At 56.0% G+C, this 25,616-nt stretch overlaps 1 protein-coding gene and 1 long non-coding RNA gene across 7 annotated transcripts in view; one reads left to right on the top strand and one right to left on the bottom strand.

Moving 5' to 3' along the window:
* Positions 1–727: 727 nt before the first annotated feature.
* LOC309622777 lies at positions 728–4,217 on the bottom strand. The gene is made up of 2 exons (XR_014241125.1): positions 4,121–4,217; positions 728–3,512 (listed from the first exon to the last, which is right to left on the bottom strand). It is a non-coding gene; the product is annotated as an uncharacterized lncRNA (long non-coding RNA).
* Positions 4,218–4,402: 185 nt separating this feature from the next.
* The window catches only part of MEF2D (myocyte enhancer factor 2D), a gene marked incomplete at its 3' end in the record, with an annotated part of 31,415 nt that continues 10,201 nt past the window's right edge, over positions 4,403–25,616 (top strand). For 2 of the 6 annotated variants that reach the window (XM_082378641.1, XM_082378645.1), the window contains exons 1-6: positions 4,404–4,697; positions 21,165–21,356; positions 21,972–22,175; positions 23,708–23,845; positions 24,894–25,104; positions 25,323–25,379. In XM_082378641.1, the coding sequence (XP_082234767.1) occupies positions 21,303–21,356; positions 21,972–22,175; positions 23,708–23,845; positions 24,894–25,104; positions 25,323–25,379 (664 nt within the window). In that variant the 5' untranslated portion in view covers positions 4,404–4,697; positions 21,165–21,302. Of the gene's footprint in view, positions 4,698–20,918; positions 21,021–21,164; positions 21,357–21,971; positions 22,176–23,707; positions 23,846–23,902; positions 24,038–24,893; positions 25,105–25,322; positions 25,380–25,616 lie in introns of all 6 variants that reach the window. The other 4 variants (XM_082378643.1, XM_082378646.1, XM_082378642.1 and 1 more) reach the window with 3 other exon arrangements.

Raw genomic sequence — 25,616 nt, forward strand, 5'->3', positions numbered from 1 at the left:
CTGGCGACGCTGACGCACGCGTGACGTCAATGGCAGCTGGCGGAGTCTGGGCACGAGGAGCGAAGTTGGGGTGGGGGTGGGGGGGCGAAAACGAGAGGGCGGTTCATTTGCATTTAAAGGGTCCACTCCAGGGTTAGCGATCAAGGCTTTAAAGAAATGTGTATTTTGAAAACTTTCCGTCTTGCGCTATGGGGCAAGAAAAAGGCGTGGTATAGCTAAAGTCGGTGGTGACTCAAGTTTGCAATGTCAATTATGTCCTTCCGCGGAAAGGGGGAAATAGTCCTTCGGTGCCCGGGCTGGAACCACGTGACATGGAGGGGGCGGTGGGGGGTGGGGAGCGGGAAGAAGGGAGGAGCTGGGGAGACGACTGTCAGGCTTCGTTTCAGCTGCCCCCACCCCCACATCCTGCCCACCCTCCTGCAGCTGCCACCACATCCTGCCCAGCCGGGGGCAGGGAACTCGTGTTGGGGGGGGACACTCACCCAGGACCCAGGTTAGGCACCCCTTCCCTACCTCCTTCAGTTCCAGGGTGGGGCGTCTGCCCTTTGCCCTGGGCCTGGCCCCAGGCACCCTGGCACTGAGCTTGGGGCACAGCTCTGCCAACACAGTCTTGGACACCTCTCTGCCCGACTCCGCCCCGCACCCTGCCCCCGCCCAAAGCGGGACTTGTTCGGTCCCAGATCAGAGCCCCATCCCTGGACTAGCACAGTTATCAATAGACAATTAGAAGTGTTCAATAACGTTTTTATAATCTTAACTCAGATATACAGCTACAAACACATATACAGATGCATGAAACAGACGTTTGCTGAGCACATTCCATGCCAGGCCCTGAAAAGCCCTGAAGACTCAAAGTTGAGTTAAACTGCTGCCCTCAAGGAGCTCAAAATCTAGTGAAGGAGAGTAAATTAGAAACCAAAAATGTCAGTACAATGCAGTGTGTACTGATGAGGTAGATACACAGAGTGGAGAACACTGTACAGAAGCAGAGGTACAGGAAGACACACAAGTCCACATGGAGAATATGTACACAGAAGGATCACCAGTATATTACCCGTGCTGATGGCCCTTCCCCTCACAAGTGAGGTGGAAGATGGGAGAGATTGGGGGCCTTTGCTGGGATTACTGGAAAACTGGGAGGAAGAATGATCAGCCCAATGGAAAGGATGACATGGATGGAGGTGAGGATGGAGATTGTCCAAATGACTGTGGAGAAGGCAAGAGGGTTAACCAAGCAGCCAGTTAGAGGCTGAAACAGCAGTAATGGCTTCCCATAGTTGTGAAACAACAGTCAGGAGAGAAGCAGCCCTTGTGGATGAGGAAGACCTTTCCAAATTAAGTTGGATAGGGATGCTTGGGGAGGTGTGAATAAAGGGAGCTATTGATGTCCCTTTGCCATGTAAATTGATGAAGATAATACTGTACAGAGGAGCTTACACACACTTTTTAGGACTTTGGTGGGCATCTGTCCGACTCACAGGGGATTTTATAGCAATATTAGTTGACTTTTCTCTAAGAAAGATTGAGTTGGTAGTCAGAGGGAGAGAAGGAAAAACGAGACCCAGCCACATCTGAGCCTGCCTAGGCATTTTCCACCTAGCACATCCTGGGATGGGTAGTCCAGGGGCTAGAAGAAAAAGATGTAGTGAGTCATTTTCAGGAAGTCTTTATTATAATCTAACTTCCAGCAACACTCCCTAGATCCTTTCTTAGTTCTCCATGGAAATCAAGACCTCGTGTTTGTTACTTTTCCTTTCCTATGAAGTTCTCTCTATAAATACATGTATATGTAAATTCTATTCTACTTGTAATGTCAGCCTCTCCTACTCTTTCCTACTCTGTTTTCTAGTGGATTATCATTTCAGCATCTCAGGGTCCAGGACACTCCATCTCCCCCACTGAGCTTTTCCCTGCCCTCCTTTCTCCCTCCTGCTCTTCCTGGCCCTTTAACACCCTCCTAGGTGACTCACCTACCTTCCTTCCTCATTCCTTTATTTAGGACCCAACATTCCAAGGCAGGGAGGACCAGCTGGCCAATCACAGCCCTGGCAAACCTACCTTGGGCTTGAGATTGGCTGGAGCTGTGGTTGGCGGGAGGCTCACCACTCAGATCTGTAGGATGTTGGGGAGGGGGTTTCTGGGAATCAGCCCTGGGAAATAATTTGTTCTGGGGCTGCTAATGGTTTTGGAGAGAATCCTTCCAATAGAGCTGGGGCCAGAGGGGTCTCTAGCTTGAGAGCCTCAGAACTGGAGGCAGGCTGAGAACCCAGCTTTCTCAGTGTCCTGGGGGCTTGGCTGCCCCCTGCCCACTTTTTTTTCCTGTGATCTGGGACCCAGTGGTTTGAAGGCTGAGTTCCCAGGCCTGTTCCTAAGAAGTCTTTTCCAGCAGCCCTGGATCTCTCCAGTCTCAACATTCTGCTTTCCCGACGTCGGAAACAGCCGGAAAATAAACACCCTGATGACTAAACGGTTTCTCCAGCTAGAGCCTGGGGAAGCACTAAAAATAGAGGCCACAAGTGAGGGGAGGTTCCCCACTTGAGGGAGGGGGGGGCACTTTCCCATCCTGCTATTGCCACAGCCCCAGGCCTGGCACAAGGCTCTGTTCTTCTCAGAGTCCTTGGGGACAAGGCAGATGGGCTCCCCCTGCCTACACTGAGGTCCTTCAGGCAAGCTAGCCCTGCCTGGTAGGGAAGACTGACATCTTCTGGTGCTGGGGCCCCATCTCTCAAATCTAATGGGGAACTAAGAAGCTATGTTTGGGGACAAAGTGGGACACTTTAAATCAGGTTTCCTGAAGGAGGGGCCAAGTGGAAGAGTTGGAAACTGAGGCCAAGGAAATAGGAGCTTGCTGGCTTCCTGACTTAAAGCATACAAGATAAGCCTCCAACCTATTTGCAAAGCAATTCCACTGAACTTGCCTCCGCTGATGCTTGTATAAGATAATAGGACTAAAGGGGGTCTTGACAGTCCAGCCCTTGAATTATTATAATGCAGCATGAGGTACTGTTCAAAGCAATCTACTTGTATGAACTAATTTAATCTTCACACCAATTTATGAGTTACGTACTATTATCATCATCTCTATTTTACCCATGAGGATCATGAGGCACAGGGAAGTTAAGTAACGCGCCTGTGCTCCCAGTTAATAAAGGGTGGAATAAGGATTTGAACCAAGGTAGCTTGACTACTCCAAAGTTGATGCCTCTTATCACCATAACATGCTGCCTCTTTCGGGATATATTCGTCTCTTCAGCCCTTAACCTAGAATTGAGTCTTTGTCCAGTAAATCAGACCCAGCCAGATAGAAATCAGGGTGTGTGAAGAACTGAGTGCCCTTCTGTTCTGCAAGGTTCTTTCAGATCTAAGCCAGATTCCATCATTTCCTCAAGCTCAAGGTAGGAAGCAGACGTTGGAGTAACAGGGATGCTGGGAGAGGAAGTCTGATGGGTCAGTTGTCCAGTAGGCATGGCACCCCCACTCCTGTTGCAGGGCACGAGAAGATTCACCACACCCTGGAGCAAACAGGAATTAAAAACTTTTTAAAACAGCTACTACTGCTTCTTTAATAAGATGCTTTGGGGCGTTTCCTGTGCTGGGGGAAATTAGGGTCACACCCCTTTAAATTGCCCCCCTCGGCTGTAAGTGTTCTGGGGCCGCAGGCACTGGGGATTAGGTCACCCACGAACTATGAGCTGTCGCTTTAAATTGCTGGGCGTCTGCCGAGCTGGGCTCCGGGAGGGGAGGGGGCCTGTCACAGGTAGAGGGAGCAAGCGAGCTCTCCAGGTAACCTCCCAGAAATGAACGTGTCCCTTTAAGTTGGAGCTTCGGCACACCCTAAGTGAGGGAGATGGAATCTTTTCAACACTTAGCGTCTACCCTTAATTTATCTACTTAGACTCCCACCTCCCAAATCTCCTGGGCCTTGGGGGATGGGGGGAGCTGTCGAGGTAGCGTGTGTGTGTATGCGAGAGTATGCACTTAGTCCGAGGAAGCTCCCGGGAAAGGACCTCCTCGAGCGCACGGTGGCAGCAGTGCTAGGCGGCCGTCCGGCCAGATGGAAACGGGGACACCACGGGCGCGGGCCGATCCCTTTAGGGGCCTCTGGGTCTCGCCTGCCTACTTTGCCTCGGTCCGTCGCTGTCTCCCTCCCTCCCGGCTGGCGGAGGGATCTGCCGCTCCCGGCGCCGCAGCCTAGCTTGGAAGGGCGGTGGGGTGGGGGCCGACCCGGCCCGGCTCGGCCGGCCCGAGGAAAGCGAGGGGCGGGGCCGCGTCCCCGGGACCGCCTTACTCCGGCCCCGCCCCCACGCCCCCACGGGTTCCTCCCATTGGCTCCCCGCCTGTCCATCACCCCTGTTCCCCCCACCCCTCAAGCTAGGCTGAGCTGTGCCTACGTCGGCCTTGACTCTTGGGGGCTGGAGGAGTTACCTTTGGATCCCTAAAGGAGGAAGGAAGCAAAATATCAACAACAGCCGAGGCGACTCGGACGCTCGGCCCGGGTTCCCCGCCTGCCTGCCCGCCCCCGTGCCCACGACGGGGGCCTAGGCCCCCCGGCGCCGCCCAGGGCCCGCGCGGACGCCGGCCTCATTTATTATTCTCCCCGCCCGGAGCTGCGGCTTCCAGGTGCTGAAGATCCCCCGGACTAGGGGCGAGGGCTACCCCCTCCCGGCCGTGACATCCCCCTTCCCCCAGTGGGGCCGGTGAGTATAGAAAAATAATGAGCCTGCCGCTTTAAGAGGCCCCCTCCCCCACCCGTCCTGGGGTTGGGGTGGAGGGTGGTCTAGACCGTCCCCCTGAGGGGTGGGATGGGGTGGCCTTCTGGACTGGGAGGAACTCGCGGAGCGGGCTGTTTCCGTGTGGCGTTGGTGGGAGATTATATGGGGGACTGTTTGGGTGAGGGAGTCGGCTGTGGGGGACAAGTGGAGTGGGCTGTGATTCCCTTGGGTGTTGAGGTCGGGGTGGGGACCGGGGGCTTGGGGGCGCGCCGGTCTGTAGGTGTCCGGGGGTTAGGGCGACCCCCGAGTGGTCTGGGAAGGGGCGCCATCCTCAGAGGGGGGTCTCTGGTGACAGCCGGGAGCGACTGACATTTTAACAGCCGGCCCTCCCTCCCTCTCCCTCCTCGCGCCGCCTGTTCCCTCCTCCTTGGCCCGAAATGGTGCAGAAGGGGGCCTGGGAGGGCGGCGGGAGGGTGGGGGTGGGGGGAGCCGCAGCTGTTTGGGAAGCGGGGGAGGGAGGGGGGATGTTGTTCAGATGACACCAGGGTGGTGGGTTGGGGTGTGTGAGTGTGTGTGTGTCCGGGGCCCGGGTTTGCCCGGCGCCTGTGGAGTTGGGACGCGGAGTCACCACGGAGGTGGGCACGCAGGACCCTTCCTTGGGACCTCCTAGCCCGCTCCCGAGACCCCTGATCTGGTTTGTCAGCAGCCCCAGCTGGAGAACCCCCGGCCAGAAGTTTGCAGCTGTTCAACATCTGGGCAAGAGTTCTCCAGTCCTTCTCTCCACCTATGGCTGGCTGAACTGGGCTGGGAGTGGGGGTCTAGTGAGTGTTGGGGGGCTTTTGGGGAGGGAGGGCCAAGGAGGCTAAGATGCATCTAGTCTCTCACCCCAGTGCTAGCCCCTTTCCTATCAGGTTTGGTCTTACAGGGTCTCCCTTCCCCTAGTGATTGAAGCCTATCTCCCAGTAGCCTCCTGAGGTCTCTCCCCAGTGAAAGGAGGGCTTCTGAGTGTGGGCACCCTTGGAACCGCTGACTCGGTTATCCCAGGTTTGTCCTTTGAGTGGGGGACTCTCTCTGCCTTCTCTTAAGCAGCCTATTGTTGATGGGTTGGGGGAGGGTACAGTGGGTGGATCCTGTGTCCCCCTTCTCAGTGCCCAGCCCCCTTTTGAGGTCTCCTTGTAGGCCTGGTTTCTTTGGTTTGGGGGAGTGGCCCTCTGCTGCCCCTTCCCCCATCCCCTCCGTGGGTCTCGTAGGCAATTCAGGGGCCAGCCTGGACTATGGGAAGTTTACCGTCTGGGGCGGTGACCTTGGGCTGCTCTGGCCTCGAGATAGCAGGGGAGCCCTGGCCAGCAGAACATTGGGTATTTTGAAGTTAGGGAGCTGTCCACCTCCCGCTCCCCTCCAAACCCCCAACAGAGAAGTCTTAGTAGTCAAGGAGAGCATTGAAAAAGGCACATGTCAGTGTTCACAGATGTCTACCCGCCTGTGGCCGCCGGGTCACACCCGCCTCAGGACTTAGCCTGGCTGTCCCAGCTCCCACGGCCTGCCTGGGAATGAATTTCCTTCCTGTGGTTTCCCAGTGTGTTGGGCAGGAGATGGGGGTGGGGTGGGATCAGTGTGAGGGTGGCTGAAGACCCGTTTATATGGAGTGATTGGGGGTTCAGTAGAGCTTATGTGTAGCTCTTTCTCCACTTTCCCCAGCAGACATTTGGACCCTTGGGTCTCAGTGGTCATATTCTCTTTGTTGTAACTTCCCTGCCACCCCTCCCCCAACACAGCCTGTGTGTGTTAGTGCATTTGTGTGTATATGTATGTATATGCATGTGCATTTGTAAAGGGCGGGGTCTCTGGTTTCTCTGGGAAAAGGGGGAGCTTTCACTTACATACCTTTAGAGGCCAGAGAGGTTGTTTTTTTTAATCTGAGGTCACACAGCAAATCTGTGTCAGAGCTTTAGTCCAACCACCACTCTTTCAGGCATGGCTTCATAGCAGGGAGAGACCATAGGAAGGAAGACACAGTCCTTCCCCTTGGAGGCCCTGGTCCAAGTGGAGAAGCAGGACCCTTGTGTTGGGGGATGGGCATGAGAGGTTGGGCTAGACCTTCTGTCTGCTCAGTGTCTGGAATAGAGTAGTGGAGGACATGAGAGGGTGGCGGGGACTGCCCATTGTCTACCCTACTCTGTACCTGCTGTCCCTGGACTGGAGGAGCCTGGGCTTCCCAGCTCTGCCCCTCTTGGTTCCTGGTTCTTCTCATAGGCTCGGAGATATGATAGTCTTTCTGGCTGCTGTTACGTAATCTCTCCAGAAGATTTTTTTTTTTTTTTTTTTTTTTTTTTAAATCTTTCCTGGGTCTTTCCTGGGAGGTGTGATGAGGGGAGAAGGCAGAGGGTAGACTCCCCAGGTTGGGGCTGGAGGACCAGTAGCAAGGAAGTTCGGAGAGGCCTCCTGGCCTATGAGGGGGACAGGAAAGAGGACACCTTGGGTTTAGGCCCTCATTGATTGTGACCTAGCCTCTCCCACCCTCCTCCCCGACCCTGCCCTGGGAAGGTCTCTCTGCTGTGAGTATCCCTGGGCCTTGTGCCCCCAGAGAGGCCTGCCCCTCTGCTCATCCTGTCAACCTTCTTCTTCTGGCCAGCTGGGCCCCTTGCCCTCCCCAGTTGGCTTTGGTCCAGAATCTCAATGCTTACCCTGGCCTGGTATGGGAGGGCCCTGTGTTGGACACTTTGCCACCCACTTCTGTGCCTCTGTGGGGGCAAGAGGAGTCAGGAACAAATGGGTGGGTCCAGCATTTCCCTAGTTGTATTTAGAGCCAGGCTCCCTGCTTCTGTGCCCCTCTAGTCCAGAGGGTGGTGGCCTTACTGGAGAAGGGAAGTCAGTGGGGGATGTGTAATAGAGGCCTTGACCTCTTGGGAACAAGTCATAGTTGGTGTTCACCTGGGTTCTGGAAGTGGGTATGAGGATCAGACATGGGCCTAGAATCCATCCTCAAGGGTCAGACTCTGGGTCTTGTGGCACTGTGGTGGCGGGTTCTCCCCACCCCTTGCGATCATAGCTGGGACTCTCCAGGCTCTCTGAGGCCAACTGGTTTGAGGCAATTGTCTCCCTTGTAGAGGGAAGGAGGAGATGGTGGCAGGGCCAGCATAGCCTCAGCATCACTGTAATCTCTGGTGACTTTTATGAGCCAGTCATGGGGCCGGAGTCTGGCCAACCGTCTGTCCTTCTGTCCCAGTTTGGTGACTTACTCATAGGGTGAGGGGGAGGTGTTAGGTGCTGGTAGTTCTGTTCTGGGAGCTGAACACCTTTCTGTGGTTGATGTCCCCCTGTCTGTCCACAACTGCAGCAGGCAGAATGGAGCTTAGACTTCAGGAAGAACTTATCAGTGGAGGTAGATGGCAGAGAGAGAGAGAGCTCTAACTTGGCTTGGGAAGGATGGGATCTCAAAATACTTTCTTCGCCAGTGGCTCTTGGTGGCTCTGCTGAAAGGCCTTGAACTTTGGCCTAGTGGGGATGGTGCTGTTTGGCTCCTGTAATCTTTATTTTCTCTTCTCCCCCCATGCCTGGGACTGAAAGTATCCTGAGGAGAGTTTGTCCTGAGAGCTGTGGAATGGCTAGCGTTTGGGCTCCTTTCCCCTGACGGGGGCGGGGTGGGGGTCTTTTGCAGACTGGCATGCCCAGATGCACCTGGCAGGTCCACAGCGTTTAGTGACACACATGCATGGAGGTGTGCAGCACATACACACGAGTGTGTAGACACCCATGGAGCAGCTGCACCCTGTAGGGGGTGGGGGTAGCGAAAGGCAAAGATAATTAAAAGATTGGAGACTGGGGACAGGGTGAGGGGACTGGAGGCAAGAAGGCCGAGGCATGCAAAGCTCTGAAGAGAGGAGTGTTGACTGGAGCAGGAAGGATTGAGTTTAGACCTAGAGCGTGGCGTGTGAGTTGGGGAACCCTGGCTGACTCCCCTCACTGCCCCTTGCAGCACTCCACCCCTGCCACCATTTATCCCTCTCTGTGCCCCTGGCTCAGCCTGCCTCGGCCCCTCACTCGAACCGCATGTCCTTGGGTAAGTCTGCTTTCCAGATGTACAGGAGTTTCACCTAGCCTTGTGGTGAGCAGAGCACCTGGGTGTTTTGGTGGTTTGTCACTGGTCTCTTTTGCCCTCCCCACTCACCCAGATAAACAAGGCCATTCTGAGGTATCAAAGTTACATCTGAGCCCTCAAGCATTTTGGGGCCAACTCCTGGCCTGGGTGATCCCCAAGGCCCTTTGCATCTGATTTGTCCTTTTCTTGAGGCTGTGGCCACAAGCTCTCCTTCCTGGGAGCCTAGCCATGCTTCTCTGGCTGGTCCTGCCTGGTGTGGAGACAGGGGGATGCATTCACTGACTCTGCACAGGACCCTGATAGCCTGGGGTTGGGGGGTGGCAGTTGTGCCTATTGTCTGATCTCTCTCCCCTCTGTTGTAGGCTGGGAAGGGAAGGACTTGTGTGGAGCTCTGGCCTGTTGCTGGCCTCTCCCAGGTGGGACCATATTTACTCATTTAAACTCACCCTCCCAGGAGGCTCCAGGCTCTAGGCCTGGTCACTGACCTTGGCTTGGTGCCTCTGGCTGGGTGCTCTGGCCACTCCCCTAGGAGTTGGAGAGACCAGGGAAGCATATAGAGAAGGAACTTTTTTTTGCCCCCTGGTCATGAGCACTTTTACCCAAGGGCAGTACCCCACTTACCCTATTTTCCAATATACTTTGGAGACCAAAAACTAAAACTTTTGAGATCCCTGGGGATTGGAGGAAGGAAACTTCCATTTGTTGTGTTCCTGTGTGCCAAGCTCTGTGCTGGGCATGGAAACATAGGAAGACTCATTTATTTTTCTCCACACTGTTTTTTGTAATTGAGGAGACTGAGTCAGAGATTTAAGTGACTTGCTCAAGCTTTCCCAGTTAGGAGGTGTTAAGGGCTTTTGTCTAAGGTTAAGGGAAGGATCCTGCCCTGCAGGAGGGGCAGTGGAAAAGGAGGCCCAGGGAGACCTGGGAAGAGGAGGAGGATACATTGAAGGGAAGAACGAGCCCAGTAGGATTCCCTGGCAGGAGTGCAGAGGATTAGGGTCTGGTGGCAAGATGGGGGGGGACATGCTTTGGTTCCCTGAGTAGGTATTGTCTTCTGATTGAGTGCCATGGGAGGAAGCCCCCAAAGCAGGGGTATGTAGGCAGGAACAAGTGACACTCAGAGACCCTTCCTGGGTACCAGTTAGTACCCCCTAAAGCTGCTGTATGAGATGGATGAGGAGAGAGACTAGATCAGGAAAGACTTGAGCCAGAAGAGTCCTGGGCTTGTGCAAAGGCAAGAGGCATGGCTGACTTGAGCCTCCCAGGCCCAGATATTAGGGAACCTGCCCTGGAAGGAATGTGCTATTACTCCTGGGAGGGAGAACCTGCCTGCTCTCAGTCCAAGTTTTGCGGGGAAGCGCTGTGCTCAGCAGTCAGCCCTCCTCTGCCACTTATTCCTGGTGACCTTGGGCATGTCCCTGCACATCTCTGAGTTGGTTTCCATTTCTATGAAACAGAGATGCCTCCCCTGGAAAAGGAAGGAGGTTCCATGGGAAAACGTGTGGTACTCAACACAGAGTGGGTGCTTGGAAAGTGGCTGCATCCTTTCTTCCAGACATCAGCTCCAACCTGGCCCTGGACTTGCCTGCTAAGGCAGCGGTCCAGAAGGTGGGGTGGAGGCACGCAGTGTCCTGGGTAGGGACTTGATGTGAGGGGGCCTTAGGAGGCCCTGAGAGGACCCTGGGACGGGCTTGGGAAGCTGAGCCCAGCTCTGCCCTCCCCAACGAGCTGCCTCCTTGTCTCAGAACCTACCCACTCCACATTTCACCCCCGAGTCTCACCAGATCCCTCTGGCTGCCTGCTTACTTATCTCTCATGATCTCCCTGCCCCCACCCCTGCCAGCAAATACTTGGGATTGAGGGTTGGGAGAACAAGGAATAAGAGAGAGCTCATCCTCAAATCTCAAGGGAAGACATAGGGTGGGAGTGGGTGTGGGTGGGGAGAGGAGGGTTGGTCTCTTTGTGGAGTCTTCCCACTCCAGTTGGATCGAGTAACACGGAGGCAAGGGGATGGAGCAGGTGACCTCAAACCTTTAAAGCATGCGTGTATTAATGGTTGGGGGTAGACCAGGAGGAAGGGCTGATCTTGAAAGGGTTGCCTCAGGCCTCCCCAGGCACATCTCTCTTTGACCTCTGAGCCCCTTTTCTCCATCCCCCACAGCTGCCTGCCTCTCTGCTGACTCCCCTATGCATACCCCATGGCAGGCCTGTGGGGCCCAGGCTGACTGGGTGGGGACAGGTGTCCTGGCCCAGCTGTTCTCTCTTGTCTCCCCCACCTGTCAGCCCAGAGGGTGGGGAGCTGACAGGGAGCAGAGATGAGGAACCCCTTGGCCTCCTCACCTGCTCCCTGGGGTGGGGCCCTGGTTGTAAAATGTAGCAGAGGGATTGAGAGTAGACAATAGGCAGGCCTTCCCACTCAGAGGAAGGATAAATCCTGACCATAGGAATGGCAGAGAATGCTGAGTACTAGGTGTGTGTAGGTACTTCCCCGCCCTGCCTGCTAGTGTGGCGGGGTCGGGGCGGCTCCATCTGGCTGGGCATCTTAGCCTCACCTGGCACCTTTCCTGAAAGCAGCAAGCTAATCCTATAAGAGCTGCCTGGCTGGCCGCCTCAGCAGGCCCACGTATCCGCACTGCCGGCCCTCCCTTGCCAGGGGCTTAGAGGACTGTCCTTCGAGTCAGAAGGAGATCCAGCTGCCACCCTGAGCGGGCCCCTTTAAATCCCCGGTGGCTTCCCGAGGTCATGATGTCTCTAGGAGGATTTGCTTTCCGTGATTGGATTGGCCTCTTTGTGGGGGGCAGTGCTGTCTGTAATTGTAGGTGAACGCTTCACATTCTCATCCTCCACCTTCCCTTCCGTCGGAATTGGTGCTGTCCAGTCTGAGGGCCCAGGCCTCAGGCCTCCTCCCTTCTCTCCTTGCTCTCACGTTCCAGCAATCAGGACCTGGAACCCCCTTCATCTGCTTCAGCTAGAGCAGCCTTGCCCCTGTTCTGTGGATGGGAAAAAAGGATCTTGCTGCTTTAAACAAGGGGACAGACCACTGCCCTGGAATACAGTGCCCTTCTGAGACTGTCTACTGCCTGTTTTTCTCCACTTGTTCCTCTTCAGCTTGTTCTTCCTTCGGCCAGGGGCCCATGCTCCATAGTTTTCCCAAGCCCTCATTTCCATGGGCAGTCCCTCTCCTGATCTAACCACCAGCCTGCCTGCTGCAATGGCAGGCAGCCCAGACCCAGCACTGGTGGCATTATGCTCACCCCAACGGCTCTCAAGCTGACCCGCCCCCAAGGCCCCAGCTGCCACTTTCACTTCTGTCTCCTGAGACCCCAGAGGGAAGTTGGGTGGGGAGGTGGAAGGTGACACACTAACCGTCCCAACCGCCCCACCTCTCCTCAGCCGAGGCTTCGGATGGCCAGGGGCCCCTGTCCACCACTCTCATCTAGATGAGTGGAATGGGCTTAGGTTGCAGGGGAACGGTTGGCTGCAGTGGGAGGAATGGTGGTTAAATAGCAGGAAGGACTTCCCGGCATAGGAGACCACTGCCTGCTTGGCTTCATTGTTTCAGAGGGTACAGCTAGAAGCATAGGTATTATAACTGGACAAACAGAGGTCAATTTGACCTCTTCAAAGTAGGCAGGGGATTGGCTGTCTTCTAGCTCCCATTAGTTGGACTACAGTGCTGGGGCCGCCATGCCCTCCCAAGTGTTACCAGCTGCCCATGCTTAGTCAGGTAACTTCTAACAAAGCAAATTTTAGCCCCAGAGACTACTTTGAGTTCAAAGACTCAGCCTGGGAAGTCCTCTCTGTAGTCTTACATCTGTCTCGCCTGCTGTACTAGGCTGTTTCCTCTCGTTTTGCACTTTTGGGAGTGGAATTTAGAAGTGAGGATAGAGGTGGAAGTAAGGACAGTCCACTCATATCCTACTGCTGCCCCAACCCTGGCACTAAAGAGGGGAATAGGGTTTTTCTCCTGAGGAACCCCCAGGCAGTTTTGGAGCCATCACACTTTACCCCATGAATCTTATCAAATTCCTCTAGCTGCAGTGCTTACTTGTTCCTCATAATTACACCTCCTCGCCTCAAATCCCTTCCTGGACAGGGGACGTGGACAAGAGTGGAGGACCCAGTTGGCTTGAGAGCTCTAGACAGTACCACTAGATCAATTCAGAAATGTTTTCTGCAGAAGAAGGATGAGACTGGAGACCTGAGGTGCCAAGAACTCCACTTGGGGTCCCTAACTGCCTAGGGATGCTGGGTGGGGGTGTCCCAGGTCCTAGAATGGGAAGTAGAACTTGATGGAATAAGGTCAGAGACACTATCCAAATCCCCATGCAAATGAGCAGTAGTGAGTCATTACTGATTGGCCTGCTGGGTGGAGCATGAAGCAAGGCTCAGGCTCAGGTTCCAGAGCTGGCCCCACTAATGACCATGACAGTGACCTTGGGCCAGTCACTACTCTAACCAGAAGCAGGATCCCAAGCCCTGGGTCTGATAGGCATTCCAGGTGTGTGAGGGGACTGACTTGGCAGAATCTCTGCTGCCAGGGCCTGTGCGCCCTGCCTGGCCCCTGCCCTGGCTGACCATGAGCCTCTGTCAACCCTTGGCCATCTGTCGTGGAGGTTATCGTTCCGAAAGCACCTCCGTCTTCATCAGGCCTGTTCCTCCACTCTTCCGGCCTCCACATTGCCCTCCCCTCCTAAGCTGGAGGACAGGGGACCTAACTGGACCATCTCTTCTGTTACCTCTCCATGGAATCACACAGTCCTGACCTCCCTTCCTTTTGAGCCTCTATAAAGAGCATAGGAACAGAATGTCTTGGCTGGAAGGGCACTTGGGTACCTAGTCCACTCCACCTACCCATTGTACTGGCCAGCGGGGTGAACTCTGGCGGGGGCAGTGCCTTATTCAGGTTCACACAGTGAGTTAGGGCCAGGGCAGGGACTAGAACCCAGGCATCCAGAATCCCTACCCATAGTCCCCGTATTTCCCTGGGCTGTTCATTACCCTACCTCACCTACCCCTTTTCTACTAGGACTCAATCTCCTGTTACCCCCAGATTCTTCCTGAGGTCAGCGGGGTGGCTCTGGGAACTTGTGGGCGCAGGGTGGTTCCTAGGAGCCAGCCTAGAGGCCACCAGGGGAAGGCCAGAGCTGGGGTGGGCAGTGCTGGAGGTCGGGGGTGGGGGTGTGGCTGCTGCCTCTGTAGGGGGCCATACAGCCTCAGTGCTGCTACAGGAAGGATGAGAGCTAGACTACAGGAAGGACAAGCCAGGGTGGGGAAGCAGTGGAGGCGGCTCAGGAGACAGACCCTCACTGGAGAGGCATCTCCTGGGCAGAGAACAGGCTGGCCGCATCCCAGGAGATTTGCCAGGGAGAAGAGGGCGGGAAGCCTGGGGTGGGGCGCGGGAGAGTTGTCCAGCGGAAACTGGAGGGAGGGCTCCCAGCCCTGCTCCCCACGCTGGGCGCTCCTCTTGGCAAGTCGATTCCTGTCCCTTAAGCGAAGACGTCAGTGCCGGCCTCCGCTTGTGTTCTTAGGGTGCCTGGGACCTGAGGCCACCCCCGCCCCAGGTCCAGCTTTCTTGGACTGGCCCTCTCTCCCTCCCCCCAGCCCAACAGTCCGCCCCCAGGTCCCTTGTCGGTGAGTTAAAATTAGCTCAGTGCCCAGACTAAAAATAGCCCCTGCCCAACCCTGAGGCTGTTGGGCTGGGGGAGGGGAGTCCCCGAGGGAGGGGAGGATGGTGGGAACCAAGGGTTTGGGGAGTGAGCCTGCCAAACAGAACTTTGAAGGGAGGAGAAGGACGGGGATGGGGACCCGCCTGTGCCTTTGAGAGCAGACCCTAGAAGAACTTCGGGGCGAATGAAAAGAGGCTGCCTTGTGGGAGGGGGAGCAGAGAGGGGGCAGAGGGAATGGAGAACAGGGAGGAGCCAGGGAGCAGTGGGTGGGGAGCAGGCTGGGGGTGTGAGAATTGGACTGTGGGCGGTGGGGGAGAGGGGCAGCGTGAGACCCCAGCGCTGCCTTTGCCCAGGCTTCGAGGGGAGGGTGACGCCCCCCACTTCGGGGCTAGTACAGTGTTTGTGAAGGAAGGGCTCTCTGTGTAGATTCCAGAGGCTGCGAACCCCCGGACTCTCTTGCCTGGGCCCCACCTCTTGATGGTCACTGAGTTTACCTTCCCACCCATCTTCCAGAGCTCCTCAGCATGTGTCTCTGCGTAGAGGGCTGCGGTTCAGCGTGAGTGGCTTGGAAGGTTAGTGAGCCCTGGGGTGAGGCAGGAATGGAGGCAGTACCCAGGGCGTTGAGAGGGCCGCTGGGCCTTGTGCCCACCTCTGCCCACTCTCAGGGCCTGCTTGCCCTGGAGCCGGGACCTAGCCAGAGCCTCAAGAGCCGAGATGCTCCATCCCCGGCCAGGTCTGGGCTCAGTCCTGGCGCCTGAGGGCCTCCTTGCCTTTCCCTGCCCTGCCCTAGGTGGGCCCTGCCCTTCCCTGTCTGTCTCTTGGCAGGACTGCAGGATTTCAGAGGACAGGGTTGGAGTCCTGTCGAGTTTCGCCCACGTGCTCGGCCTAGCATCAGCGTCGTGCAAGCAGTTGTTGAACCTGCCTCTTGTTCTCTACCCGCTTCTCTCTCAATCTCTGTCTCTGTCTAGTCTCCTGCCTCTCCCTGTCTCCTCTGGCCCTCTCCTTGTCTGCCTCTGCCCCTCACTCTGCCTTCCTCTTGGACTCTCTACCTCTTTTTCTCTGTCTCTTTTCCTGTGTCTGTGTGTCTGTCCCCCTCTGCCACCCCCCTCTGTGTCTGCCTCACCCACGCCTCCTCCCTCGTTAGTGAGCAGGCTGCTTGAGGCCGCCTGACTGTGGGGGTGACAGGTGGATTGGATTGTCACCCCCTCCCCCAGCGCCTGCTGCTTATTTCATGCCCTGCAGCCCAGCTACAGGGAAGGGGCGGGAGGAGGGATGACAGCTGTCTCCAGCACCTCCTGCCTTCCCCTCCAGTCCACAGCCTACAGCCCTGAGCAGCCTGGGAGGAAGGGATGAAGGGCCTGCTTAATGAGAGTTTCTCAGTATGTGGAAGAGCAGGCTTTGAAGCCCGATGCTCTGTGACGGGGGCTGCTCGCTCAGCCTCTCTGGGCAGCTGCTCCATTTTGACTTGCGCTGGTATGGCAGCTCCAAAAGCAGATGCTCTGCAGTTCCTCTGAACCTCTGGGCCACTGGGACAGAGGATGGATACGGGTGGAAGGGTGCAGGGGAGAAGGGGAGGTAGGTGGTCCCCTGACAACAGCAGGAGAGAGGAGGTGCAGGCTAGCCACTGGAAGGCGCTTCTCCCGCAGCTCCCCCAGGAAGGGCAGCCCTGCTGCAACTGCAGCTTCAGGAGGCTGCCCTGACCGCTCCCCCCAACTCCTCCCGCTGGCCCCAGGCCACCCTCACACAGGAACTGAGATAGCATCATTCTGAAACCTGAGAATGGTTTGAATATTGCTCAGGTACCAAGTGGTGTTACACTGGGGGAGGCAGGAGCCTGTTCCTTCTCCCATGCCCCCTCCAAACCAAGATCCCCTTTAGGGTACATTTTATATGTTATTTGCACCTTATTTGCATGTCAGTACAACCCACATGTTCCTATTGGGTCTGTAGCCCAGCTGAGGAAACCGGTTGTCCGTGGGGTCCTTCTGGAACCCCCACCGTTTCTGGTCCCCTCACTCAGCCTCTACTTGTCAAGAGTGTTGTCAGATGAGCCTCCTGCCCTGTGTCCTGTCTCATTTGCAAAGGCTTCTCTGCAACCACCCTTCTCCACAGACGGTGGGTCTGCGCCTGCCTCCCTGGGGCTCAGCCCAGCTGCCATCCTCCTCCCTCTTTGCTCCTTCTGTCTCTGTTGGGGGAGGCCCTATCTCTGTCTGCTCCCACTTACTCCCCAGGAGGTCCACCCTGCCCAATCCTGTCCTGCCAGCACTACTCCGAGTAGGTGAATCAGAATCAGAAGCAGCTGGAGTCTTCGAGGGGGTACTTTTGGTGACAGGGATGCTGCCAGCCCAAGGAGTCACAGCTGTGGCCTGAGGTCAGGATTGGGTGGGCCCTGGGGCCATCCGAGCAGGAAGGCCATCCTGGATAACCCCGTCTCTGTGGCAGCCCTAAGGCCTCCCAAGCCTTTGGCCTCCAGGAGAAGCAGCCAAAAGCCAGGTCAGTCATCTGGGAGGGCCTCCTAGAGGAGGAGCAGGCTGGAAAGGGGAAGAGGAATGGGGCCGGCCCAGGCGAAGAAGAAAAGGCTCACATCTGGATAACAGATGCCCAGGCCTCTGGCTCCTGGCAGTTGGTTAGGTAATTAGGAAGAGAGCTAATTAAGGAGGTCCAGGTGTTCATTAAAATCTCCCTAATTGGATAGGAGGGAAGCTTGGACAAGATAGGCCTCCATACCTTGGATAGGGTCAGTTTAGGGTTCATTGTGCCCACCCAGGCCCCAGCCACCCCTTTTTCCAAAGTAAGGGCTGAGTTCATGTTCTTGCCCCCAAGCCTTCCAAGACTGCAACAGTGTAGAATGGATAGCAGAAGGGGAAAGAGATGAGTACAGACTGAGCCTCCTTTGTAGGAGGGCTCCTGGTTAGATAGGAAGAAGGACTGCCCAAGGTAGGGGCATCTCCTCCTCTGGCAGTGTTGGCACAGAGGTAGGAGTGGCAATGGGGAAGGCGCCATGGGAACGTGGAATCATAAAAAGTGCTTTGGGCTACTGGGTATAGATGAGGCCTGGTCTTTTTAACCCTGACTTTGCTCTGTCAGAGGATGCTCAGTGGGTCTCTGTGGCTTCCCTGTCTTCTCAGCCCTGATCCCTCTAGCAGCCCAGCTCCCCCAGCATGAGGCGGGGGTGGGGGTGGGGGTGTAGGAGATCAGCCAGGGAGCTGGTTGCCAGGTGACAGTTGCCTAAGCAACCCAGTCCTCTCCATCTCCATGTGCTCAGGGCTGCTCCTTAGAAGACTTTAGAGTCTCACCCTCTGTACCAACCAACCTGAGGGTAGGGAGGGTTGAGGACTGGAGTAGCAGGGGTAGTTGGAGGGTAGGTGGCGTCCAAACAGGCAAGCTGCCGGCACAGCTGGGAGAGGAAGAGTTCTGTCTCCACAGAGGATAGAGTGGGAGGAGCTGGTCCTACAACAGAAGTTAGACCACAAGAAGGACTTCTCACAGGGTCACAGTGATGAAACAATCCTTTCTTCCTTTCAACAAACATTTCCCAAGCTCCTCCTTACAGGGGATAGAGTGGTGAAGGATACAGATGTGGTTCCTGCCCTCATGAAGCTTCAGTCTCATAGGGGAGCCAGGCATTAAATAGAAGCACAGAATTGTAATTATTTACAATCATGATAAGTGCTAGAAAGAAAAGAACAAAATACTCTGAGAGTCAGTAATCTTGGGAGAACCAAAGGAATGAAGTTAGATTGTAGGAATGACTTTTCTGAGGATCGTGAGAGCAAAGAGAGGGATCTCTCCCAGCTTCAAGGAGGAGATAGCATTGGCCATAAACTGGTAGAGGTTACCTCTCAGCAAAAATTTGCTGATGAACGAAAGGTGGCGAGAAGGAGATAGTAAAATGGGGGAGGGATGCAAGGTGGATACTGTGAGCCAGAGGAGGGTGACAGTGACTGCATTTACCAGTCTAGACTGGGGTTTTCAAGGCCAGGCCAGAGAATCCCATTTAAAAAGCCCTCGTCTTGAAAAATTAAAAAAAGAAAAGGAAAAAAAAAAAAAGCCCTCTTCTTAGCCCTCCCTTGCCCTCAGTGTGCCCTCCCCGCCTTCTCTGCCAAACCCGTACCACTGCAACTCTGGAAAATACAGCCTTTGGATTGCACTGGGAGGCGGGGCAGCCGAACTCCTCGGGCTGGAGCCTTTGCAGTGGCGTGTTTGGCAGAGATCGGGGTCACAGACGCGGGATGGGGTGGCTGGAGCTGGTTCTGGGTCCAGATATCTGCTCAGCCAACTCAGGGTTGGCTGGGCTGGTGATGGTGATGTCCTAGGGCATGTGTGAGGGTGGACAGTAGGAGGCCCGAGGCCCATGGAGCACCTTGAGGATAAGGAAGAAGGGAAGAGGGTTTGAAGATTTCTCCCTGGGGAGAGAGAGAGAGGTGTGGAGGGTCCTTCTAGGAGTGGGGAGGGGGCTACATTGTTTTCTGAAGCTGCCTGGACAGAGCAGAAGCTCTCTTTCCAGCTGGGCTAGGGAAAGCCTGAGGGAAAGTCCTGATAATGGGAAAGGGTGGGGAGGGATATTCCTGGCTTCTCCCAAGTCCATAGATTCCCTGCCTTCCCTCTCTGCTTCCCTCTATGGCCAAGATGCCAAGGCTGAACTTTGGCATCTACTGTGGAACCTTGGGGCCCACGGTTGAGTGGATATGGGAAGGCTAGAGAAACTCAGCAGCCACTGGAAATGGGGGCTGGGGAGGGGGTTCCTAATTACAGGTGTCTCTGTCGTCAAACACCCACCCTCTGCCCAGGTTGGTTGGGGGGAGGTGAGAGCCCACCTTCCTGGACTCTGTAGTGGGCTCTCTGGCAGGGACTCTGTGGAAGGGGAACTCTGGAGAGGAGGGCTGGGCTTCTGTGGTCTGGGCTCCTCCCAGGACCCTATCAGAGTGGCTTTAGAAAGCGTGGGCCCCATGCCTACTGCCCCTTTCCACCATCTCCCACTATTCCATCTCTGGAATTGCAGAGCCAGAAGGGCCCTGGGGTCAACTTGTGCCTCCATCCTTGGCCCTTCCAGTCCCCAGGGGCTCACCCAGCCTGTTTAGGTGCTACCCACACCTGAGAGCATGCACCTTTTCTGGCTCAGGCTGGGCTGCCATCCCTGTGCCTCCTTCCACCCTGTGGTACCTCACGCTGTACAGTGCAGGGCCTCCGTTTGCCTTCCTGGCTCTTTAATTGGAGCTCTTCACCCAGTGGGCCATGATGGGTTTATAGGTGTACTGAGACAAGGATCCCTCCACCTGGTGCCTGTGTCCCCCTGGCTGCCAGCAGCCTCTTTCCTGTCTGGCACTGGTTCTATATTTTCTCTACATGCTCTGAGTTGAGCAAGGTTGGGAGGCAGTGCTCTTAGACTGAGCTTGGGTTCTAGACATGCCCCACTCCTCTAGAGCAGGAGTTGGCAAACTGTGACCCATGGGCCAAATCTGGCCATGCGTGTTCTTATAAATCTAGTGTTATTGGGGGCACAGCCACACTCGTTCTTTTAAATGTGTTGTCTATAGCTGCTTTAATGCTGCAGTGGCAGAGTTGAGCAGTTACAACAGAGACGGTATGGCCTGCAAAACCTGAAATACTTACTATTTGGCTTCTTTTTTAAAAAATATTTATTTATCTATTATTATTTTTTTTGGCTGAACGGGTCTTAGTTGCGGCACGTGGGGCCTTTCGTTGTGGCGTGTGGGCTCCAGAGCACGTGGGCTCTTCGTTGCGGCACGCAGGCTCTCTAGTTGAGGTGCGCGAGCTCAGTAGTTGTGGTGCGAGGGCTTAGTTGCCCCGCGGCATGTGGGATCTTAGTTCCCCAACCAGGGATCCAACCCGCGTCCCCTGCGTTGGAAGGCGGATTCTTTACCACTGGACCGCCAGGGAAGTCCCTATTTGGCTTTTTAAAGAAAAAATTTACTGACCTCTGGTGTAGAGGGGTGGTTGGTTGGTTGGTTGGTTTATTTAAAGCAGCAGAATCCTTTCTTCAAAGCAGAAATTTAGGCCAAGGCCCACTGAGTAAAACAGATTGGGGTAGAGGAGCCCTGGTTAAAGGGAGATAGGGGTTCTGCAGCCCAAGCCCTACTTCGGGACTCCAGGCTCCAGGGTTCTATGAGTCTGGTATGAGGACCACTGCTCTAGACCTGCTCTGGTATATCCTTGAGCCAGGGGTGCAGACACACTCCCATTCTGGCAGCAGGTACACCGGACTAGCTGTTCACAGCCTCGGCGGGTGTTCACTCGGCACGTTCTCTGCACCGGGCTCCGTATGGGAACCACCATCCTAGGCCAGCGGGGCAGCTGGCGAGCCCAGGTGTCTCTACTCCTGGTGGGCTCTGGGGAGAAGTGAGGGGGTGGGACGTTCTCTAAGACCCAGACCCTTAGGAGCCAGGGAGCTCCCTGACTGTGTTCTGTCTGACCTAGAACCTGAGGGCAGCAGTGATGGTGTGGAAGGAGCCTGGAGCAGAGCGCTGGGCCCTGAGTGAATTCCATCTTGTGCCTGGCTGTGGCATGCCATCACCTCAGGTCACCACCATTTCCTTAGTTTGTGGATGGGGCTCAGATGCTACCAGCCTCTCACAGGGGTGGTGTGAGGCTGGCCCGTGTGCCAAAGGAGCAGGCATGAGGGTCGCCAGGGCTGACAGTCCTCTTGTGACCCTCCCCACCCAGGAGGCTGTGCAGAAGGTGTCCTGCAGACCATGAACTGAGTGCTGGTCCGAGACTGTTCATGAGCACAGTGTAAGGTGTGCCGAGACCCGCCACCCAGCGATCCCCTCCCCTCCCTGGCACTGAGGATCCCCGGAAAAGATGGGGAGGAAAAAGATTCAGATCCAGCGAATCACCGATGAGCGGAACCGACAGGTGAGGGGATCCTGGAGCTTCACGGAGTGGATGAGGGCAGGGAGCTGGCCTCTGCCTCCACTCCACTTCCAGCCACTCCAAGAAGGCTTCCCGGAAGAAGGGGGCTCTGGAGTCTGTTATGGAAGGGCAAGGGCTGAGTTGGGAGAAGAGGAATCCCCACCTCCCTGCAGCTCTTAGGACCCTGTGTCCTAGAACCCCAGGACTCATCTGCTGCTGCAACCAGGCAGACCTGAGCCCCTACCATATGCAATATGCAAACCTCAGGCCGCACCCAGGCACTTGCCCTTTCCCAAGATGAATCTTTCCCCTCCTCCTACCCCAAGGGAAGCGCCTGGAAGCTCCTCTTTTCTCCCTCCCTAACCTCTTTATAGCCCCCAGCACAGAGGTGTGGAGTTCTGTCCATCTGAATTTCTCTGCTTTCAGTGAATTGGCCCTGGGCTGTGTCTTGGCCACGTGTTGGTAGAGGGGTGCTGGCCTGTTCCTTGCCCAGACCAGGGGCTCCTGAGAACAGGGTTATCGTGAGGCAGGGGCTGGCTATGTCCAGCTTCCTGTAGGTGGGACTCCTGGGCAGACCTTGACTGAGCCAGACCTGGCCGCCCACACGCCCACCTACAGGTGACATTCACCAAGAGGAAGTTCGGGCTGATGAAGAAGGCGTACGAGCTGAGCGTGCTCTGTGACTGCGAGATCGCGCTCATCATCTTCAACCACTCCAACAAGCTGTTCCAGTACGCCAGCACGGACATGGACAAGGTGCTGCTCAAGTACACGGAGTACAATGAGCCGCACGAGAGCCGCACCAACGCCGACATCATCGAGGTGGGCCCACGCACGCGGACCCCACCCCCGCCTGCAACTGCACACCACGTGCCCATGCAGCATGCACACTTGGACCTGCCCGTGCACACACACATGTACACCTGCCCCTTGAAGCCCCCTCCCCTGTGCACACACACATATAAACCCACATCCTCTCCTACAAACCCCGGGCCCGAGGAGGAAGGAGGGCAGTGAGGTAGATGTCAGATGGGGCTGCCCACCCAGCCCAGTCCCACCCCAGCCCTCTCTGAGCCGCTTTCTTCATGTCTATCAGGCACAACATGACATCTCTGCTCTGTCTGCTCTCAAATTCTCTCTTTCTCTCTCTTTTCCTTCCTTCTCCATCTTTTGATATGCTCCTGCATCTGACTCTTCCTTTCTCTGTCTCCCTCTTTGTTTCCATCTCTGCTGCTCTGTCTCTGTCCCTTTGTGGGTCCCTGTGGCTCTATTTTCTGTTTCAAAGAGAGCTAACATTGTAAACCATTAAAGGACGTGGGCTTTGGAATCCAGCTCTGGCCTTTACTGGCTGTGTGGCCTTGGGCAGGTGGTTTAGCTTCCCAGAGCCTTGGTGCCCACCTCCACGAAATGGGGCCAGTGCCTGCTTTGAAGGGTTTTGTGTGAATTGAATGAGACAGCCCAGTTCCTGCTTCTCACACTGGGGGTACGGGACCTGTGCCGATGAAGAAGGGTGCCTGGGAAGCCACAGGCCTGCCTTCCTGGAGCGAGACTTTCACTCCACAGATGTGGAAGAAATTCCTTTATTTTTATATTAGCGAAGACAGATTTACTCTAAACTAGAATGTAAAATTCACATTCATTTTCAAGACAAAACAAGTATCTGTGAAGATGTTTTGAGCATGGAGAGGTCAGCTTTGGGGTCTCCTCCACACCACCAGGTGTGCATCCCCTACTTTGTGTGGGTGCATGGGAGAAGCTGTGGCCTTTGCTCTAGGACAGCGTACAAGGTGGTACATGGTAGGAACTCAGTAAATGCAAAGAAATGTTTTGTCTTTCTTCCTCTTATTCTTCTACCTCTCTGTCTCCATTTCGATTTCTCTTTCCCCTTCTTCTTCTAAGCAGAGCCCAGGAATTGAGCCGGGCAAAGTCAGCCCTGACGGCCTTGCGCTGGAGAGCGCTCTGTGCCTTCTGGCTGGGGCTCACCTAAAGGGTGGACAGGCACAGGCTGCCTCAGGGCACCAGCCCCTCAGCTCATCCCCCAGGAACCCCCCACCCCACCTGTCGCCTTGGAAGCACGTGTCTCTGTGCCGGCTGCATTCCCTGGGTTAGGCCCGCCTTCCACGTGACCCTGTATTCTGATGCCTCCCCCCACCAGCCACACAGTCACCCAGTGCCCTAGGAGGGGAGGGTCACCCTGAGGGAGGGGGCTGGGGAGATGTTGGGAACCCTGAGGTATGAGGTGGTGAGAAAGTAGGAGAGTCTTAGGGAAGGGCTGGAAGGAACGCCTGGGGCGGGGGGGGGGGTCGGGGCTGGGAGGACCCTCACCCCTGCTGACGGTAGTGGTGCGGTTACAGACCCTGAGGAAGAAGGGCTTCAACGGCTGCGACAGCCCGGAGCCCGACGGGGAGGACTCGCTGGAACAGAGCCCCCTGCTGGAGGACAAGTACCGGCGCGCCAGCGAGGAGCTCGACGGGCTCTTCCGGCGCTATGGGGTGAGCCCCACTCACTCTCTCTCTGTTGGCCCCCCCTTCCGGCCCCTTCCCCCCCAGGCGCTGCACAAGAAGCACAGGGAATGTGAGAGCCCTGAGGTGGACGAGGTGTTTGCCCTGACCCCCCAGACGGAGGAGAAATATAAAAAGATAGACGAGGAGTTTGATAAAATGATGCAGAGTTATAGACTGGCCGTGAGTAGTCGCATGGAGGAGAGCCTCCCTGTGGTGCATGGTGTGGCTTCGCGCCCCGCCCCGGCCCTCGGCTGCCTCTGATGGATGTTCTGCTCTGAGCCATGCTGGGGCTATTGGTGACCACTGAGGAACCTCTGACGTTGGTCGTGATAAACCCGTGACCCTTGCTGAGACTCATCTTGGATGGAGCATAAGCCGGGAGAGGCCTGGAGTGTCCCCCTCACCAGCGAGAAGTGTGTAGATGACCTGAGATCCTTAGATGACAGGAAAGTAGAGAATGTGCTCTTTGTCCAGATTTGTTTTGGGGAGAGGCCCCTTTGGGCTTGCTCTGACACCCCCAGCCCAAGATACTCAATAGCACTGTCAAGGGGAGGCAGAGACTCCTGCTGAAGGGGAAGGCAGTGAGGTGGGTGAACGCCCTCTGCAGCAGGCAGACGGCTGAGAGATGACAAGTGAGGTGACGCCCCGACCCACGCGCTCATCCTTAACAGCTGTGTGTGTGAGTTTGGGTCTGTACTCAGGGCCTCTAACCTGCTCTCTGTGTGTCCTGCCTGGCTGAGGACTAACCCACCTCCGCTAGGGGGGTTCCAGGTGTCCCCGGGTCTCTCTGCAGTGAGCAGAGCCTTCTTCTCATTCTCTGGGCCAGAGCTGGATCCCAAAGCACTCCAACCAGCATACTTCCTTGGTGGGAGTGGCAGACATGACTCCAGGGGGTTCCAGAGCAGAGAGATCGAGCTACTGGCCCAAGGACGCACAGCCCAGAGACTAGAGGAACCCTGGCCTGCCCTCCCAGGCAAAGTGAGTCCAGGGTAAGGGGTCACCCTGGCCTGACCCTGCCTCTCCATCTTCTGTCTAGTCAGCTGTCCCGGCCCCCAACTTTGCCATGCCCGTCACGGTGCCCGTGTCCAATCAGAGCTCACTGCAGTTCAGCAATCCCAGCGGCTCCCTGGTCACCCCTTCCCTGGTGACGTCATCCCTCACGGACCCACGGCTCCTGTCCCCCCAGCAGCCAGCACTACAGAGGAACAGTGTATCTCCTGGCCTGCCTCAGCGGCCAGCCAGCGCAGGTAAGTGATCTGATAGGTGGGTAGGTGACGTGGCAGTGAGGTGTGGTGAGACTTTGGGATTCCGTTTTCCACAGTGACTATTTCCCTTCACCCACCACAGCACTCTCCCATGTGTGTGGTTCCAGAGGGAAAGGACTGTGGCTCCCAGTGAGTCCAGTTCCCAGGACTCACTCTGGAAGAGGGTGTCCTGTCGGCTTATGGTTCTCTTTTTCCTCCAGGGGCCATGCTGGGGGGAGACCTCAACAGTGCTAACGGAGCCTGCCCCAGCCCAGTCGGTGAGTAAAGCTGCCCTTCTGCCTGGGGGAGCGCTAGGGTCTGCCTGCTCGGTGGCCTCAGGTGTTCCAGGGACCGAGAGGGACCTAGATTAGGGGAGAGGAAGATCCCAGGGCCTGAGCTGGATGTAGTGTCTGAGGATTTTTAAGCCCCTGGATTTTTTTGTCTGTAGCAGTGATTGGTGTGGATGATTGGCAGAGATGTAGGCTCAGGGAATTCTGGGCAAACTCTGAGAACTG

This window comes from Balaenoptera borealis (assembly GCF_965194805.1).
Source record: "Balaenoptera borealis genome assembly, chromosome: 1".
NCBI classification, from domain to species: domain Eukaryota; kingdom Metazoa; phylum Chordata; class Mammalia; order Artiodactyla; family Balaenopteridae; genus Balaenoptera; species Balaenoptera borealis.